Below are 18,123 nucleotides of genomic sequence, written 5' to 3'. Positions count from 1 at the left end.
CGCTGTCTTCTCTCCTACAGCAAGTTGTTGACACACACACACACACACACGCACACACACACACACATGCACACACACACACGCACACACACACACACACACACACACACACACACACACACACACACACACACACACACACACACACACACACACACACGTACACACACACACACACACACACGTACACACACACACGTACACACACACACACACACACGCACACACGCACACACGCACACACACACGCTGCTGCAGCGCATGCATTGCCCCTCCCCCTCACAGACTCGTCTTGTCAACAAATCCTCAGGGACTTGAACACCTGAGCAACGGTACCCGAGGTGAGGCAGGACATGTAGAAACGGGCCCCAGATACAATTTCCTTTGCATTTTTTATCTCAAGGAGACATTTGATCTTCCAGTACATGCAGGTCCAGGAGCAGCCGGGTCAGATGTGGAGCCAGCACCAGCACCAGGCCGCCATGCAGAAGATGCCCTCCATGCAGATGCCCGTCAAGCAGCAGCAGGCCTACTACATGACCCCCCAGGACCCCCTGAAGCTGTACGAGCTCCAGCCCCCCATGCAGGGGGGTCCTCAGCCCCCGCAGATGGCCAGCATGGACAAGAAGATGAAGTACCCCGACGTGAAAATGCAGGATTTCTACTTTGAACCCTCGTACCGCATGGGGGAGAACCGGGCCATGATGGCGGCGGAGAGGATGGGGGCCAACAAGAGGCCCCCAGGGGGGTTCTGTCCAGACCAGGAGAGCAGCGGGCCCCGGGGACCGCCCTTTGAGGTGAGGCCTTGTGCTCAGAAGCAGGGACGTCTGCACACTATTGATCACTTGCTCTGACTCTACGCCACTCCATTAGCCATCTTTCACTGACTACGCCACTCGATTAGCCATCTTTCACTGACTACGCCACTCGATTAGCCATCTTTCACTGACTCTACGCCACTCGATTAGCCATCTTTCACTGACTACGCCACTCGATTAGCCATCTTTCACTAACTCTACGCCACTCGATTAGCCATCTTTCACTGACTCTACGCCACTCGATTAGCCATCTTTCACTGACTACGCCACTCGATTAGCCATCTTTCACTAACTCTACACCACTCGATTAGCCATCTTTCACTGACTCTACGCCACTCGATTAGCCATCTTTCACTGACTCTACGCCACTCGATTAGCCATCTTTCACTGACTACGCCACTCGATTAGCCATCTTTCACTGACTCTACGCCACTCGATTAGCCATCTTTCACTGACTCTACGCCACTCGATTAGCCATCTTTCACTAACTCTACACCACTCGATTAGCCATCTTTCACTAACTCTACACCAGTCGATTAGCCATCTTTCACTGACTACGCCACTCGATTAGCCATCTTTCACTGACTCTACACCACTCGATTAGCCATCTTTCACTAACTCTACACCAGTCGATTAGCCATCTTTCACTGACTACGCCACTCGATTAGCCATCTTTCACTGACTCTACACCACTCGATTAGCCATCTTTCACTGACTCTACACCAGTCGATTAGCCATCTTTCACTGACTCTACACCAGTCGATTAGCCATCTTTCACTACACCACTCCATTAGCCATCTTTCACTGACTCTACGCCACTCGATTAGCCATCTTTCACTGACTCTACACCACTCGATTAGCCATCTTTCACTGACTCTACACCACTCGATTAGCCATCTTTCACTGACTCTACACCACTCGATTAGCCATCTTTCACTGACTCTACGCCACTCGATTAGCCATCTTTCACTGACTACACCACTCGATTAGCCATCTTTCACTGACTCTACACCACTCGATTAGCCATGGTTCACTGACTACACCAGTCGATTAGCCATGGTTCACTGACTACACCAGTCGATTAGCCATGGTTCACTGACTACACCAGTCGATTAGCCATGGTTCACTGACTACACCAGTCGATTAGCCATGGTTCACTGACTACACCAGTCGATTAGCCATGGTTCACTGACTCTACGCCATTGTTAATGTTAGCTGTACCTGGCACAGTACAACTGGGACACCACAACACAACCTGTTGAAGAACTCAAGTAACCAGTTACAGGTACAATGTGCTCCAAGCAGTTCATGCGATGAAGAGCACAACCACAATATGATGTAGTTATAGAATAGAATAGAAATCCTTAGAATAGAATAGAAATAGAAATTTGGCACTACAGATCGCTCACATTGAACAACAATAACATTTAGGTAGTCAATAGGACTAAAATAAGAATAAGAATATAATTAGGGATGCCCCGATCGATCGGCCAGCATATGGTATCAAAAGCACTGGAGAAGTCAGAACATGACTCGCCGGCTTGTCCAGGTAAGTGTAGGCTCGGTTCAGTAGGTAGATGAAAGTAAAACAGGTTTAGCTCATTAGCCCTGTCCACGTCTCCATCCACTCCCCGCCGGTTTAATGCTGGTTATGGTCTGCATATGGTCTCTGAGGTTGGTTCTCAGAAGCCCCTGTACCTGTTTGACCTCCTCCCTGTTACCTGCATTGAAAGCCCTCTTCTTTTGATGTCCGTAGGGCTTTGATGTCCTTAGTGACCCATGGCTTGTTTTTTAGGGTAGCAGGTAAAAGTCCTTGAAGGGACATTGGATTCCACACAAAAGTTTCTATAGTCCGTGATGGACTCTGTGAGCCTGTCAATGTCCACTCCATGGGGCTCACAGAGTGCCTGCCAGTCTGTGACCTCAAAACAGCCCTGTAGTGCCTCCTGGGCCTCCTCCGACCACCTTCTCACTGTTATTTTGTTCAAGTTTCAAGTTCTCAAGTGTCTTTATTAGTTGTCATACAAAGATACAGAATACTTTTATATGAAATGCTTTTTTCTGTTTTGCTCCTGAGAGTGTGCTAGATAAAAATGGATAAGTATAAAATAGAAAGTCTAAAGTATGTAAACAAGTGTAAACAAAAGTGTTCAATATACATATATACAATATACAATACAGAGTAGAAAAAAAATGTGTAACTGAGTTACAATACAATATACAGTACAATGCAGAAATGGGACGAGGTACAATTTAGGGTAATGTGCAATGAGGTATGAGTTGTAGTGCAAATCTCTTTACCAATAAATATAAAGTGTGTTAAAGTGTCTAAAGTGGGTAAAGTGGGTGCTACAGTGAGTTGTGTATTTAAAGTGAGTGTGTACGTGTGGATGTGTGTGCTGTGAGTAGGGCTGGGCGATATAACGATAACTAATTATCGCGATATATTTTAATAATCGATATCGGAAAAAAATAAATATCGAAACCAGAGACAGTGGACAGACTTGTCTTTCTTGCCTGCAACTTAACACTTTAATCGCCATGGGTTAAATTCATAATTTACCATCCCTCGCCAGCTCTATTTGTCTATGGAGAAGTTCCCCTTCTTTGCAGGGCTATAACTTTTTAAATTATATTGCTAAACTGCCATTATTATGGCCCATTCAATGTCCTATATGTATTGTTCAGGGTGTAGCAACGTTAAACTTTTTCATTCACATATTCATACTAAAATATGGTCTAAAGTATAAGTATGTTTTTATCGTTTTCTGCAGCTTTCTTCAGAACGTGATTTATAGCCCCAAATGCATTATATTGATGATCAAATACAGTTTGGTAGGAATCTGTGCGAGATAAAAAATGTCAACTGCACGTACTTCTAGAAGTTTCTACGCATCATCTGATGTTGACCGGATGGGCGGGGGATCGTTTATAATTCCGTGGGCAGCGTTAGATGATTCATCCAGAGTCGGTCATATGTTCATCAGATCAGTTAGTATAGAAAACGTTAGAAAATAACGCTGAATCTTACCGTGGCTTCCTCGCGCCGCTGGCAGATGAGCGTGGAACAGATTTTTTTCTATTATGGGATGTAGAAATGCCCGATCCATTTCCAGGTTGTATAATAGTATATACGTCCAAATAACGTTGTTTATTGAGTTAGGGCGAGCAATCTATTATCCAGTGTTTCAAGATGGAGTCGCGGGAGCTATAGCGAGTGGTCGGACCACATATGGAGTGAGCACTACCGGTTTAAAGGTTAATATCTGGTTGGCGATCTGCCGATCGGCCACCAGATGGCGCTCTTGAACTGCTAGAGAGTTGAGAGGAGATCAGCAGTGTGTCTCAGGGCTCCGGAAAGGAAATATGATTTCGATGACAGATTTTTGAAATATTGACATCAAAGACGAGTTACGGCGTCTTCGGCAGAATGAGCATGGCTCGGAATGACGTGAAAACTCGTCCGCGGCGATCATAGTGTTAAAGTAATGGCTCTGCTTGTCCAAATGACAATACTGACCAAATTGAGATTTATTTTTCTCTTGTCCATTTATTTTGTTTGCTTTCTAATTTAAAATACAGTTTGAAACTGTCTGTACACAGTAGGCTATGTGTGCTAGCAGAGCTAGTCTCCAGTCGCGAGTCACATGTGCACATGTGCAGTGGTTTGTCCACCAAGAAAGCGCCAAAAGATAGAAAAGAAACTAGCAGGGCCAGAACTGTTCAACTCCCCTGGAGCCACAGCCAGCAGAGAAGCCGGTTTATTTTCGCTTTTAAACCAGCTGCAGCCTGAGAACTGGAGTGTGAGGGGATGTAACACTAAAGATGGCGGCAACGACAAAGAATTGCTGCAAAATAAACATACATCTGTTGTTAAAAAAATTACAATAATAATAAAAAAATAAATATTGTAACAATATCGATAATATCGAGTGGTATGATATTGTTATCGATATCGTTATCGCAATATCTTTTTTGGCCATATCGCCCAGCCCTAGCTGTGAGTGTATTTGATGGTTTGTTACATAGTGTTATTGTCGTTGAGCATTGAGCATCCTGATGGCCTGAGGATAGAAGCTCCTTCTGAGTCTCTCTGTGCTTGCCATGAGACTCCGGTAGCGCTTGCCTGACCGCAGCAGTTCAAAGAGGCAGTTGTTTGGGTGACTAGAGTCTTTGATTATTCTCTTTGCCTTACCCCTGGTCGCAGGTTGTCTCTTGACCAGAGGCACATAACAGGGGTTAAAGTGAACCAGGTTGTGGTCCGATCGGCCCAGCTGTGGTAGGGGTGAGGAGCTATACGCCTCCTTGATGTTGGCATACAGCAGGTCCAGGGTTCTGTTTTCCTGATGTGGCAGCTGACTGTGTGAAATTTGGTAGCGATTTGTCCAGTTTTGCATGGTTGGAATTGGAAATCCCCTGAGATGAGGATTAGAGCCTTCGGGTGTTTGGTTTGGAGACGTGCAATAGCGCCGTGGATGACATCACACGGGGCAGTCGGGTTTGCCGAGGGGTGGATGTAAACCGCCATCATGATAACGTGGGGGATCTCTCTGGGCAAAGAATATGGCCAACAGCTAACATCTCTATATCCGGGTCATGGGTTTGACTTGACTAATAGGTGGCTATTTGGCTGAATTGACATGGTTAACTTTATATAAAAACTAACAATGAATTGAAGCAATTATGTAATATAACCTTGGAGTTTTAATTCACAATGTCATTGTTTTCATGATGGCCAGGCCTATCCAAACCTTCCATAGATGGAGAGAAAAAGCGTTGACTAACATTGACTAACGTTAGCTCCATCATCTCATCAGTGCTTCTGACAGGGTCCACAGACAGTCTCTGTAAAACAGCAAGGAGTATGACACTTGTACATGGTCCTTGTAAATCAGGCACAAATGTGAAAATGATGAATGAAAGTCCATATTATGTAATAATATAGTAGTATGTAATATTTTTAGGGCTGGGACTTTATCGCATTCATTTCGATTAATTAACTACAGCATTTAATCACATGATGTTTTTTCTTTATTGTGTAAGAATGTTACCTTTCAAATGAGACCAGACTCCTGCATGTGCTAAGTATAAAGTATAATAAATCGCAAATTTCTTTATTTCTTAGTCTGGTTTGTTCATATAGAATAAAAAAAAAATAGGAGAAATTGAGATCAATCAAGATTTTCTTCCCCCAATTGTCAACTGTTCTGGAATGTACTTGAAAGTACTGCGTTTTACTTTTACCTCGAAAGTGCTTGAGTTTACAAAAGGTCCTTTGCGCTATATATATATTATTCCTAAAATTGCTGCACAAAAATTGCATTGTTCTGTTGGTCTGTGTAGTAGCTAATACAAGATTTTGCTGCTTAAACGTATGTATAATGTATATTCATTGATTCACTCGTATACAAAAATTCATTTGAATTGAAAAATGTTGCTTTTCGCATCAACTAAAATGTGATTAATTTCTATTAATTAACTAAAGTCTCGAATTAATTCGATTACAATTTTTAATCGAGTCCCACCACTAAATATTTTGCAACGTTGAATGGGAATTGATAGGATTTTATCGATACGATTCCATTATCGATTCTGCTTATCGATTCGATTCTTTATCGATTCCCTTATCGATACCTGATCAATTTATAATTTAAATAAATAAATTGGAAATGCAACAGAACTACATTTAGTCATTTAGCTAACGCTTTTATCCAAAGCGACTTACAAGTTCTGTACGACAAGCCATCAGGAAGGGCACAACTCTATCAGCTGAGCAACAATGTTCATCAAAGTGTTGAGTGCTACAGTGTAGGTTAGTTTATTAGGACAAGTGCATGACAGTACGGTTAGTTAGGGTTAGATATTTTTTTTTTATTCAGATAATGGTTGAAGAAGTGCGTCTTTAGTCGACGGCGAAAGATTGGACGTGATTCGGCTGTCCTAACTGGGGTGGGTAGTTCATTCCACCATTGTGGGGCAAGGACTGAGAATAGGCGACTTCTCTTTGATGACCCTCCCGGAGCTTGGATAGGAGTAGGTCTGAGGCGGCCAGAAGATGCAGAGCGTCGGGGTCTAAGCTGGTTAGAATAACAACATGCAACTTGACATTTCTGATTGTCATTTATTGTTGAGCCCCCATGTCAGAAAAATACAAAAACTGTAAAAAATAAAACATTAACTATAGCCTACACTTAAATAAAATAATGTATTTGAGATTCTCTTAAAATGTATTTATTTTTTTATTATTATTATTACGAATTTAATCTATTGAATAACAGGTTGTTATTCCTCTGACTTCTGTCTCTCACTCACTCTCTCTCTCACACACACACACACACACACACACACACACACACACACACACACACACACACACACACACACACAGAGAGAGAGAGAGCTCCCTCCCCGGGCCCCTGTCCTTTAAAGTATTGGCTTGTGTTGCTACACGGACACATTTGTATGTTGCACCACTCTTCCTGGCTTACAGAGACTAGTAAACAAGCACTCACGTCTCTCATTATATGTGAACTAAAGAGTACAAGGTTTACACAACAGCCCCCACCTGCTGTTTTATTGTATTTGTACCTGTACTATCCGCTGTCAGCTGTTTATCTCTCTTTGTGAGCTTGATTAAATAGCGTTAGCTCACGTTAGCTCCGCGGCTAATTTTAGCTCACCCTGATCTAAATCAATGACTAGATTCTAAAGCATTCAAGTAGTTTTCACTGCACATAGAAGTAGCCAAACAGCGGGAGCATTTCGGGAGCATATTACCAAAACCCAGGCAATTTCGAGCCCTTAAGGAATCAAATAGAGTCTGCCATGGCTACATGCTAACGTAACGTTATTGCGCAACTGTAGGCAGCGATAAGGGAATCGAAAGTCACAGGAGCCACACGGTTCCAGGCATCGGCCAATTAGGAACCGGTTCCCAACGGGAACCGGTTTTCGATTCCCATCCCTATAACCCACCCCAACAGGGGAGGCTGCTGCGTATTTCTGCTCTGTCGTCTTTGAGATGGAGAGATCCACTCTGTGAGGTCACGACACGTGAGCCAATGAAAACCAGGCGGGGTTTTTAGCTAAACTTTGCTTGGGAAGGGATGTGAAGTGAAGGTTAGGCAGCGGATTAATTTAGACTGGTCATTAATCTGGTCAGCAATCTACACATGCAATAAACGCACAGCTGCCGGCCAATCAGAAAAGAGTATTCACCCATGCTATGGTATAAAGTGGTATAGTGAAGGTAGTAGTGAGGTAGATGAGTATAGTTGTAGGCAGTAGATACGTATGGGTTGAGTATAGGCAAGAGTTCAGAGTTCAGAGTTCATGCAGTATGGGTTGAGTATAGACTACAGAGTTCAGAGTTCATACAGTATGGAGAGAGAGAGAGACAGTCGTGAACAACAGTCCTGACAGTATCCATGGTGTTTGTACTGGGATGGTGGTTATATTATGAGTCCACACAGTCTGTCAATAATGAATTGGACCAACTACTTTAACACTTTCCGTGCCGGCCGTGCCAGTCCTATTAACCCTGTTGAGTGCCAACGCTCTATTCAATGACAGAGCGCTCACATTTGTGAACGCATAAACTATATCTTAAATTATGGCTACCGTAATTCCTCTAATAGTGACCCGGGCTTGTATTTGTTTCAACTGTAGCGGGTACCAGGCTTTTATTGAAAGGAGGCATGTATAAGAGAGAGGCCTATATTTCAAATTTTCAAACGGATCATAATGAATAAATCAACATTTTGTGTCAGTTTGAACCCAGTAAAATGTACTGGGTTCATTTATTGAAACCAAGTACTGTATGAAATAGTAAACAGTGCAATTACAGGTGGTCACTGGTCATTTCAACGTTTTCAAAGTGAAATCGAGTAACTTTACCTGAGTAAAATAGTGCAATAACTGGTATAAACAATTCTGAGGTAGGCTTACTCTCTTGGTAAACATTAACACCATACCATTTATATGGTATTTACTGCACAGCCAGCATATAACAACAATAACAAAATATATTGCCTATGGTAAATACCATAAAAACATCAACACAGTGCAACAGTGTCAATTTAACTTGAAATATAACTTCAACTGAGGTAGACTACCACAATACTGTGGTCCATCCTATTTATTGCCCATTCAAATACCTGTATATAGTAGGGATGGGTACCGAATTCGGTACTTTTGAGGTACCGAACCGAAACACGTCGGTACTACCGAGTATCGAATCAAGTGAGATACCAATTTCCTTTTTTTTCTTATTTTTTTCCCTTTTTTTTTTCCTTTTTTTTTTTTCCTTTTTTCTTTTCATGTCAACGTTCACACGCACAATATATGCTTACGTAGGATTTGACTTGATTCAACAACAAAGCAGTCGGAGCAATGGCAAGCCGAAAACTGTCGAAATTGTAGTTATTTGAAGTTTGGATTTTTGGGTAATTTCTTGAGACTAAAGTACCGAAAAAAGGTACCGTTGGGTACCGGTATCGATTCACAGGTACCGGTACCGGTATCGGTTCAAATGTGAAAGGTACACATCCCTAGTATATAGGCCTATATACAGTTAGGCTAATAACAGTCAAGTTCAGCTGCAAATAATAAAATAAAAATAAAAGATATGGTACAGTATTAACTATAACATCATCAATGCAGCTTACACGGTGTAGAAACTTCTCTAGCCAACCTTTACTGGCCACAAACGCCTTGCCTCCATCACTCACTGTTGGGTAGATTTCCATTGCTTTTCTTTGTATCATTTTGCGCAATACACGGTTGTGTTTGTCGCACAATGCATAAATCCACTCAGAAAGTAGTGTCTCCATCTCCTCGCTCACTTTTTTTCTCCCTCCAGTTATGCGTGCTCTTTTACCGTCAGCTGCTTTCAGCTCATTCCTTTGTTTTTTCCAATATCGGATTTGTCTGGAATCAATGTTAAAGTGCTTTGCGGCTTTCTCCCGAATGCTCCGCCGCATACCTCAAAACGTCCTCTTTAAACTTAACGTCAAACTTTCGTCTCTGTTTAGTACCGGTAGCCATGCTTGCTCTGTTGTTGTTGTGTTCCATATATACGGAAGTAAGGAGAGGTCCGCTCACGCGTATATTAGTAACCCGGTTTGTATTAGGAGGTTGGCTTATAATAGCTTATTTCAACAGCGCACCCGGTCATTAATAGAGAGTCAGTTTTTAATTGAATAGCGGTCACTATTAGAGGATTTACGGTATGTGTCTAATACGACCGTCGCTTATCAATGACTTGTTTGCAGGCAACATTGTCGAAACGGATAGTTTTTTAATCGGTTCATTTCCGTTTTATACCATTTTGAAAAACGCTCGTTTTTTTTTAACTTACAAAAAAATATCTGCAGGAATCACGCTTTACTGTAATACACAAAACACATTGTCATTTTTCGGCCTATTTATGAATCGTTTTCAAATAAACGCTAGATTATCGATAGTATATGCAGGGCTGTACGTTAACTTTTTTTGCACATAGCACTGGTGCTACAGAGGTTGATCGTTTTGTAGCACAGGCCAAAATCTTGTAGCACAAGTATAAAATGTGTTATATTTGTAACAGTCACAAATGTGCCTATTGTATTTGTGTTATTTAGTTGCAGTGCCATGTTTGGCTGTCATTTTATGCTGACAAGTTGACATCACACAGCCAGACACGTTACGTGTAAGGAATTATGGGATTTGGTGTTGGGTGTATGGACTCTACTAGGGGTGGTAATCACCAGTTTCATCACGATACGATACGATATAGATTCTTTGGACAACAATACGATATTTGCTGATATATGCCACGATATGATACGATGCAGGTGCCTGCAATCGATATGAGACGATATCATAACATAAGCCCATTTAACACAATCAGTAACATTTAGATCAACTCAAAAAAGGCAACGGAAATATCATTTGACATTTTTATTTTTGACCTCTTCCAGACTTTTAAAGGAAAAACAATCTATTGTTTTTAATACACATAGACCTCCTGTTCACTGTAAAGTGCCACGTTTTGATATATTGAGCTTTAAACTTTAAGTTAAATGTTTTGGAACTCACAACACGCAACCGTTTTATGTTGCATGATCATGAATACATTTATTTTGTATTGTATTTTTTATGTTTAAATATCAACATTATCTGTCCACCCTCAGTACATTTACTATCAATATAATATACTCGTCTGACTTAATGTGATCTTTCCAAACGCACACACACACACACAGAGAAGGGAGAATGTCTGCCCCCTCCTCCTCACTCTGCCCGTCTGCTGTTCTCTCTATATGGCTATGAACAGCTTGTTGTTAGCTCATGCTAACGTAACGTTCATTTCGGACTTTATGACGCGAGGATTGCAAAGCATATTATATGCATTTGACCCGTTGCCGAATAAAACAGCAGGGATTTGTTTTGGGTCGCGACAACACTATCCACTAGCTCTGTTTCAATGTCCGCGTTCCAAAGGCTACTGTCTGCTGCTGAGATCCTGCTCACCTGCTGTGTTGTGAGCTGAGCCGAGCAGATAGAGTCACTGCTCGCAACTCGCGGGGATATTGTTCGCTAGGGATTATGGGATTTGGTGTTTGATATATGGAGTCTTACGCAGAAGGGACATTGTATTTAATCGCACAAGACTACAAGTACCAAGTGGATAGCGCCGTGGTCCATTCATTTACCGTCACACTTTTTTATTTATTTTTTGCTTGCGCCACGGGCCATCGCACCCGTGCTAGTGAAGTCAATTCATTCATCGCACAGACTGACGTCAGTGTCGCACGTGCGACATATATATCGCACTGTACACCCCTGGTATATGTATACTTATGCACTCTATAGAAGCGGGTTGAAAAATCGATTATCTTATTTCCTGATCAGCACACACATACTCACAGCCACACACACACATATGGGACACGTTGATATATAGGTGAAAACAGCTCTGATTATCCCAATACTGGTAAAATAGATTCCTTACCTTAGATCAGATGTTCTCCAAAAAGATTATTCCAATTCCGGATTGCCATTCCAAATATCGATCGTGTTTATTGATCCAACGCTGGGTGGTCAAAAGACATATTCCACGCTGTTCTGATGGTGGGCGATGACTGGGATCGTCTCCAGTTACTTGCCTGACAAGTAAAGTCAAATGTGGATTCCGGACTCTTTTTCCCCCCATGCGTTTCATTCAGTGCAATCCAATGGGGTGCAGTACCATCCGGAGAGACGATAGGGGGCGGTATTTTCCCTGTTCGAGCTCAGACAGATCCCCACTGGTAACGTGAGGCTAGATTGATGAAAAATGAATGGAAATCGATCAAATCTATAAAAATCTATTAAATGTCTCGTCGGCTGGCACTCAACGGTTGGCATGAACTAACGAGAAATCTCGTCGCTGGCACTCAAAGTGTTGATGTTTGCAGATCAGATCTCTTTTAACACCACACATCATCAGCCTCTCGTTCCTCTTCTCCTGCAGTTGTCAAATCAGTCGAGAATGGAGAGCAGCTCGGAGGTCATCGGCCAGTCGTCTTCTCTCCTGCCTTTATCTGGGTTTCCCATCCAGGTCGGTGTGCTTCAAACCTCGTTCCCAGTTTTATCTCCGTGAGATAAAACCTGGTAAAGAACTACGGCCGAAAGTGTATGGGGTAGAATTTCCGGTGTATGTTACTTCCCCTGGAAGCTGCCTCCGAACGGACCAAACTTTTCCCGAATCCTGTCGGCAAACAAGCTAGAAAGTCCCGGTCATGTAGTAAATTCTTCAGGCAAAGCCTGTTGCAGTGGCATAAACGAGGAAATAATGTGCACTTCACACGTTTCTATAATTGTTTTGTCGAAACCGGAAAGCCTGTAGCCTGTACTTCCTGTACTATCGTTTAGACATTTTACGAGGCATATCTTTACCAGCCTAGTGTGCTTCAAACAGCCGCGCCCAAATACTTGTTTTGACTGCCCCCTCAAACAGAAAGAGAGTATGTGTAGCTCGGAGGGTTATGTGGAAAGACACATTTATTTATTTTTTATTATTATCTTCCCCCCCCCTCCTTTTTCCGATTTTTCTCCCATCCCACTGTTAGTCGTTATGCCAATTCCCAACCCCCTTCCTGGTTGTTGCGCACTCCCCCCTACTGTTGGTCCGGGAGGCCGGAGACTGTCACATGCTTTCCTCCGACGCATGTGCAGCCAGCCGGCAGCCAGCCTGGCCGCGCAGATTCTCACCGGGAGAGTGTAATGTGTGGAAGGTCACACTAGCTCCCTCCAGATCCTACCCTCACTGTGCAGGTGCCCCGACCGAACTGTAGGGGTCGCTGTCCACAACGCCCAGGACCCACCCATCAGCTTTCCCACCCCTAACACTGCCAATTGTGTTAGTATGAACGACCAGCCAAGCTGATGGCGACGCCGAGAGCTGGATTCGAACCCAGCGTCTCCAGCGTTGATGGCGAGCGCCTTGCCCACTACACCACCTAGCCGCCCGGAAAGACACATTTAAAAATGGACAATAACATTCTTTTGAATTCCTTGTGTCTGTGCAGGAGAACTATCAGAATAACAGCATCTTCAGTCAGGCGTACGGGAAGAACCTGCCAGCCAACCCCAAGCCAGACGGCCCCATGGTGCACCAGGAGCCCTCCCTGTACTCCCTGTTTGAAGGCACGCCCTGGTCCCCATCCCTCCCTGCTAGCTCAGGTACACGGCGTCTCTCTTCCTACTACTATGTAACATGTCTTCTCTCTACACTACATGTAACATGTCTTCTCTCTACACTACATGTAACATGTCTTCTCTCTACACTACATGTAACATGTCTTCTCTCTACACTACATGTAACATGTCTTCTCTCTACACTACATGTAACATGTCTTCTCTCTACACTACATGTAACATGTCTTCTCTCTACACTACATGTAACATGTCTTCTCTCTACACTACATGTAACATGTCTTCTCTCTACACTACATGCAACATGTCTTCTCTCTACACTACATGTAACATGTCTTCTCTCTACACTACATGTAACATGTCTTCTCTCTACACTACATGTAACATGTCTTCTCTCTACACTACATGTAACATGTCTTCTCTCTACACTACATGTAACATGTCTTCTCTCTACACTACATGTAACATGTCTTCTCTCTACACTACATGTAACATGTCTTCTCTCTACACTACATGTAACATGTCTTCTCTCTACACTACATGTAACATGTCTTCTCTCTACACTACATGTAACATGTCTTCTCTCTTCTTACTACTATGTAACATGTCTTCTCTCTACACTACATGTAACATGTCTTCTCTCTCTACACTACATGTAACATGTCTTCTCTCTCTACACTACATGTAACATGTCTTCTCTCTCTACACTACATGTAACATGTCTTCTCTCTACACTACATGTAACATGTCTTCTCTCTACACTACATGTAACATGTCTTCTCTCTACACTACATGTAACATGTCTTCTCTCTACACTACATGTAACATGTCTTCTCTCTACACTACATGTAACATGTCTTCTCTCTACACTACATGTAACATGTCTTCTCTCTACACTACATGTAACATGTCTTCTCTCTACACTACATGTAACATGTCTTCTCTCTACACTACATGCAACATGTCTTCTCTCTACACTACATGTAACATGTCTTCTCTCTACACTACATGTAACATGTCTTCTCTCTACACTACATGTAACATGTCTTCTCTCTACACTACATGTAACATGTCTTCTCTCTACACTACATGTAACATGTCTTCTCTCTACACTACATGTAACATGTCTTCTCTCTACACTACATGTAACATGTCTTCTCTCTACACTACATGTAACATGTCTTCTCTCTACACTACATGTAACATGTCTTCTCTCTACACTACATGTAACATGTCTTCTCTCTTCTTACTACTATGTAACATGTCTTCTCTCTACACTACATGTAACATGTCTTCTCTCTACACTACATGTAACATGTCTTCTCTCTACACTACTATGTAACATGTCTTCTCTCTACACTACATGTAACTAGGGATGTCCGATATTGGCATTAAAATGTAATATCGGAAATTATCGGTAGCTGTTTAAAAAAAAAATACTTACATTTTCTTTTCTTTTACATTTATTTAACCTTTAATTACCCAGGCAAGCAAGTAAGAACAAATTCTTATTTTATTTTATTGTCAAACGTATGCATAATGTTGTGTTAATTCCACGACAAGAGATATGTAATGTTAATTACCTGAAATTATTCCGTTTTTTGGGGGATATCGGTATCGGAAATTAAGAGTTGGACAATATCGGTATATCGGATATCGGTAAAAAAGCCAATATCGAACATCCCTACATGTAACATGTCTTCTCTCTCTACACTACATGTAACATGTCTTCTCTCTCTACACTACATGTAACATGTCTTCTCTCTCTACACTACATGTAACATGTCTTCTCTCTCTACACTACATGTAACATGTCTTCTCTCTACACTACATGTAACTTGTCTTCTCTCTCTACACTACATGTAACATGTCCTCTCTCTCTACACTACATGTAACATGTCTTCTCTCTACACTACATGTAACATGTCCTCTCTCTCTACACTACATGTAACATGTCTTCTCTCTACACTACATGTAACATGTCCTCTCTCTCTACACTACATGTAACATGTCTTCTCTCTACACTACATGTAACATGTCCTCTCTCTCTACACTACATGTAACATGTCTTCTCTCTCTACACTACATGTAACATGTCCTCTCTCTCTACACTACATGTAACATGTCTTCTCTCTACACTACATGTAACATGTCTTCTCTCTCTACACTACATGTAACATGTCTTCTCTCTCTACACTACATGTAACATGTCTTCTCTCTCTACACTACATGTAACATGTCCTCTCTCTCTACACTACATGTAACATGTCTTCTCTCTCTACACTACATGTAACATGTCCTCTCTCTCTACACTACATGTAACATGTCTTCTCTCTCTACACTACATGTAACATGTCCTCTCTCTCTACACTACATGTAACATGTCCTCTCTCTCTACACTACATGTAACATGTCTTCTCTCTCTACACTACATGTAACATGTCTTCTCTCTCTACACTACATGTAACATGTCCTCTCTCTCTACACTACATGTAACATGTCTTCTCTCTCTACACTACATGTAACATGTCTTCTCTCTCTACACTACATGTAACATGTCCTCTCTCTCTACACTACATGTAACATGTCTTCTCTCTACACTACATGTAACATGTCCTCTCTCTCTACACTACATGTAACATGTCCTCTCTCTCTACACTACATGTAACATGTCTTCTCTCTACACTACATGTAACATGTCTTCTCTCTCTACACTACATGTAACATGTCTTCTCTCTACACTACATGTAACATGTCTTCTCTCTCTACACTACATGTAACATGTCTTCTCTCTCTACACTACATGTAACATGTCTTCTCTCTCTACACTACATGTAACATGTCTTCTCTCTCTACACTACATGTAACATGTCCTCTCTCTCTACACTACATGTAACATGTCTTCTCTCTCTACACTACATGTAACATGTCTTCTCTCTACACTACATGTAACATGTCTTCTCTCTCTACACTACATGTAACATGTCTTCTCTCTCTACACTACATGTAACATGTCTTCTCTCTCTACACTACATGTAACATGTCTTCTCTCTCTACACTACATGTAACATGTCTTCTCTCTCTACACTACATGTAACATGTCTTCTCTCTCTACACTACATGTAACATGTCTTCTCTCTACACTACATGTAACATGTCCTCTCTCTACACTACATGTAACATGTCCTCTCTCTCTACACTACATGTAACATGTCTTCTCTCTACACTACATGTAACATGTCCTCTCTCTCTACACTACATGTAACATGTCCTCTCTCTACACTACATGTAACATGTCCTCTCTCTCTACACTACATGTAACATGTCTTCTCTCTACACTACATGTAACATGTCTTCTCTCTCTACACTACATGTAACATGTCCTCTCTCTCTACACTACATGTAACATGTCCTCTCTCTCTACACTACATGTAACATGTCTTCTCTCTCTACACTACATGTAACATGTCCTCTCTCTCTACACTACATGTAACATGTCTTCTCTCTCTACACTACATGTAACATGTCTTCTCTCTCTACACTACATGTAACATGTCTTCTCTCTCTACACTACATGTAACATGTCTTCTCTCTCTACACTACATGTAACATGTCTTCTCTCTCTACACTACATGTAACATGTCTTCTCTCTCTACACTACATGTAACATGTCCTCTCTCTCTACACTACATGTAACATGTCTTCTCTCTACACTACATGTAACATGTCCTCTCTCTACACTACATGTAACATGTCTTCTCTCTCTACACTACATGTAACATGTCTTCTCTCTCTACACTACATGTAACATGTCTTCTCTCTACACTACATGTAACATGTCTTCTCTCTACACTACATGTAACATGTCTTCTCTCTACACTACATGTAACATGTCTTCTCTCTACACTACATGTAACATGTCTTCTCTCTCTACACTACATGTAACATGTCTTCTCTCTACACTACATGTAACATGTCTTCTCTCTACACTACATGTAACATGTCTTCTCTCTCTACACTACATGTAACATGTCCTCTCTCTCTACACTACATGTAACATGTCTTCTCTCTCTACACTACATGTAACATGTCCTCTCTCTCTACACTACATGTAACATGTCTTCTCTCTCTACACTACATGTAACATGTCTTCTCCCTCTACACTACATGTAACATGTCTTCTCTCTCTACACTACATGTAACATGTCTTCTCTCTACACTACATGTAACATGTCCTCTCTCTACACTACATGTAACATGTCTTCTCTCTCTACACTACATGTAACATGTCTTCTCTCTCTACACTACATGTAACATGTCTTCTCTCTACACTACATGTAACATGTCCTCTCTCTCTACACTACATGTAACATGTCCTCTCTCTCTACACTACATGTAACATGTCTTCTCTCTACACTACATGTAACATGTCTTCTCTCTACACTACATGTAACATGTCCTCTCTCTCTACACTACATGTAACATGTCTTCTCTCTACACTACATGTAACATGTCCTCTCTCTCTACACTACATGTAACATGTCCTCTCTCTCTACACTACATGTAACATGTCCTCTCTCTACACTACATGTAACATGTCCTCTCTCTCTACACTACATGTAACATG

General features: G+C 41.7%; 1 protein-coding gene across 2 annotated transcripts in view; it reads left to right on the top strand.

Moving 5' to 3' along the window:
• The window catches only part of smg7 (SMG7 nonsense mediated mRNA decay factor), a 70,569-nt gene that overhangs the window by 37,725 nt on the left and 14,721 nt on the right, over nt 1–18,123 (top strand). Inside the window, exons 17-19 of one of the 2 annotated variants that reach the window (XM_084337585.1) lie at nt 423–797; nt 12,313–12,399; nt 13,370–13,523. In XM_084337585.1, the coding sequence (XP_084193711.1) occupies nt 423–797; nt 12,313–12,399; nt 13,370–13,523 (616 nt within the window). The remainder of the gene's footprint in view (nt 1–422; nt 798–12,312; nt 12,400–13,369; nt 13,524–18,123) is intronic. The other variant, XM_084337586.1, reaches the window with a different exon arrangement.

The sequence above is a fragment of the Notolepis coatsorum genome, assembly GCF_963971535.1.
Source record: "Notolepis coatsorum genome assembly, chromosome: 20".
Lineage (NCBI taxonomy): Eukaryota > Metazoa > Chordata > Actinopteri > Aulopiformes > Paralepididae > Notolepis > Notolepis coatsorum.
This window is presented reverse-complemented; position numbering and strand designations above follow the sequence as displayed.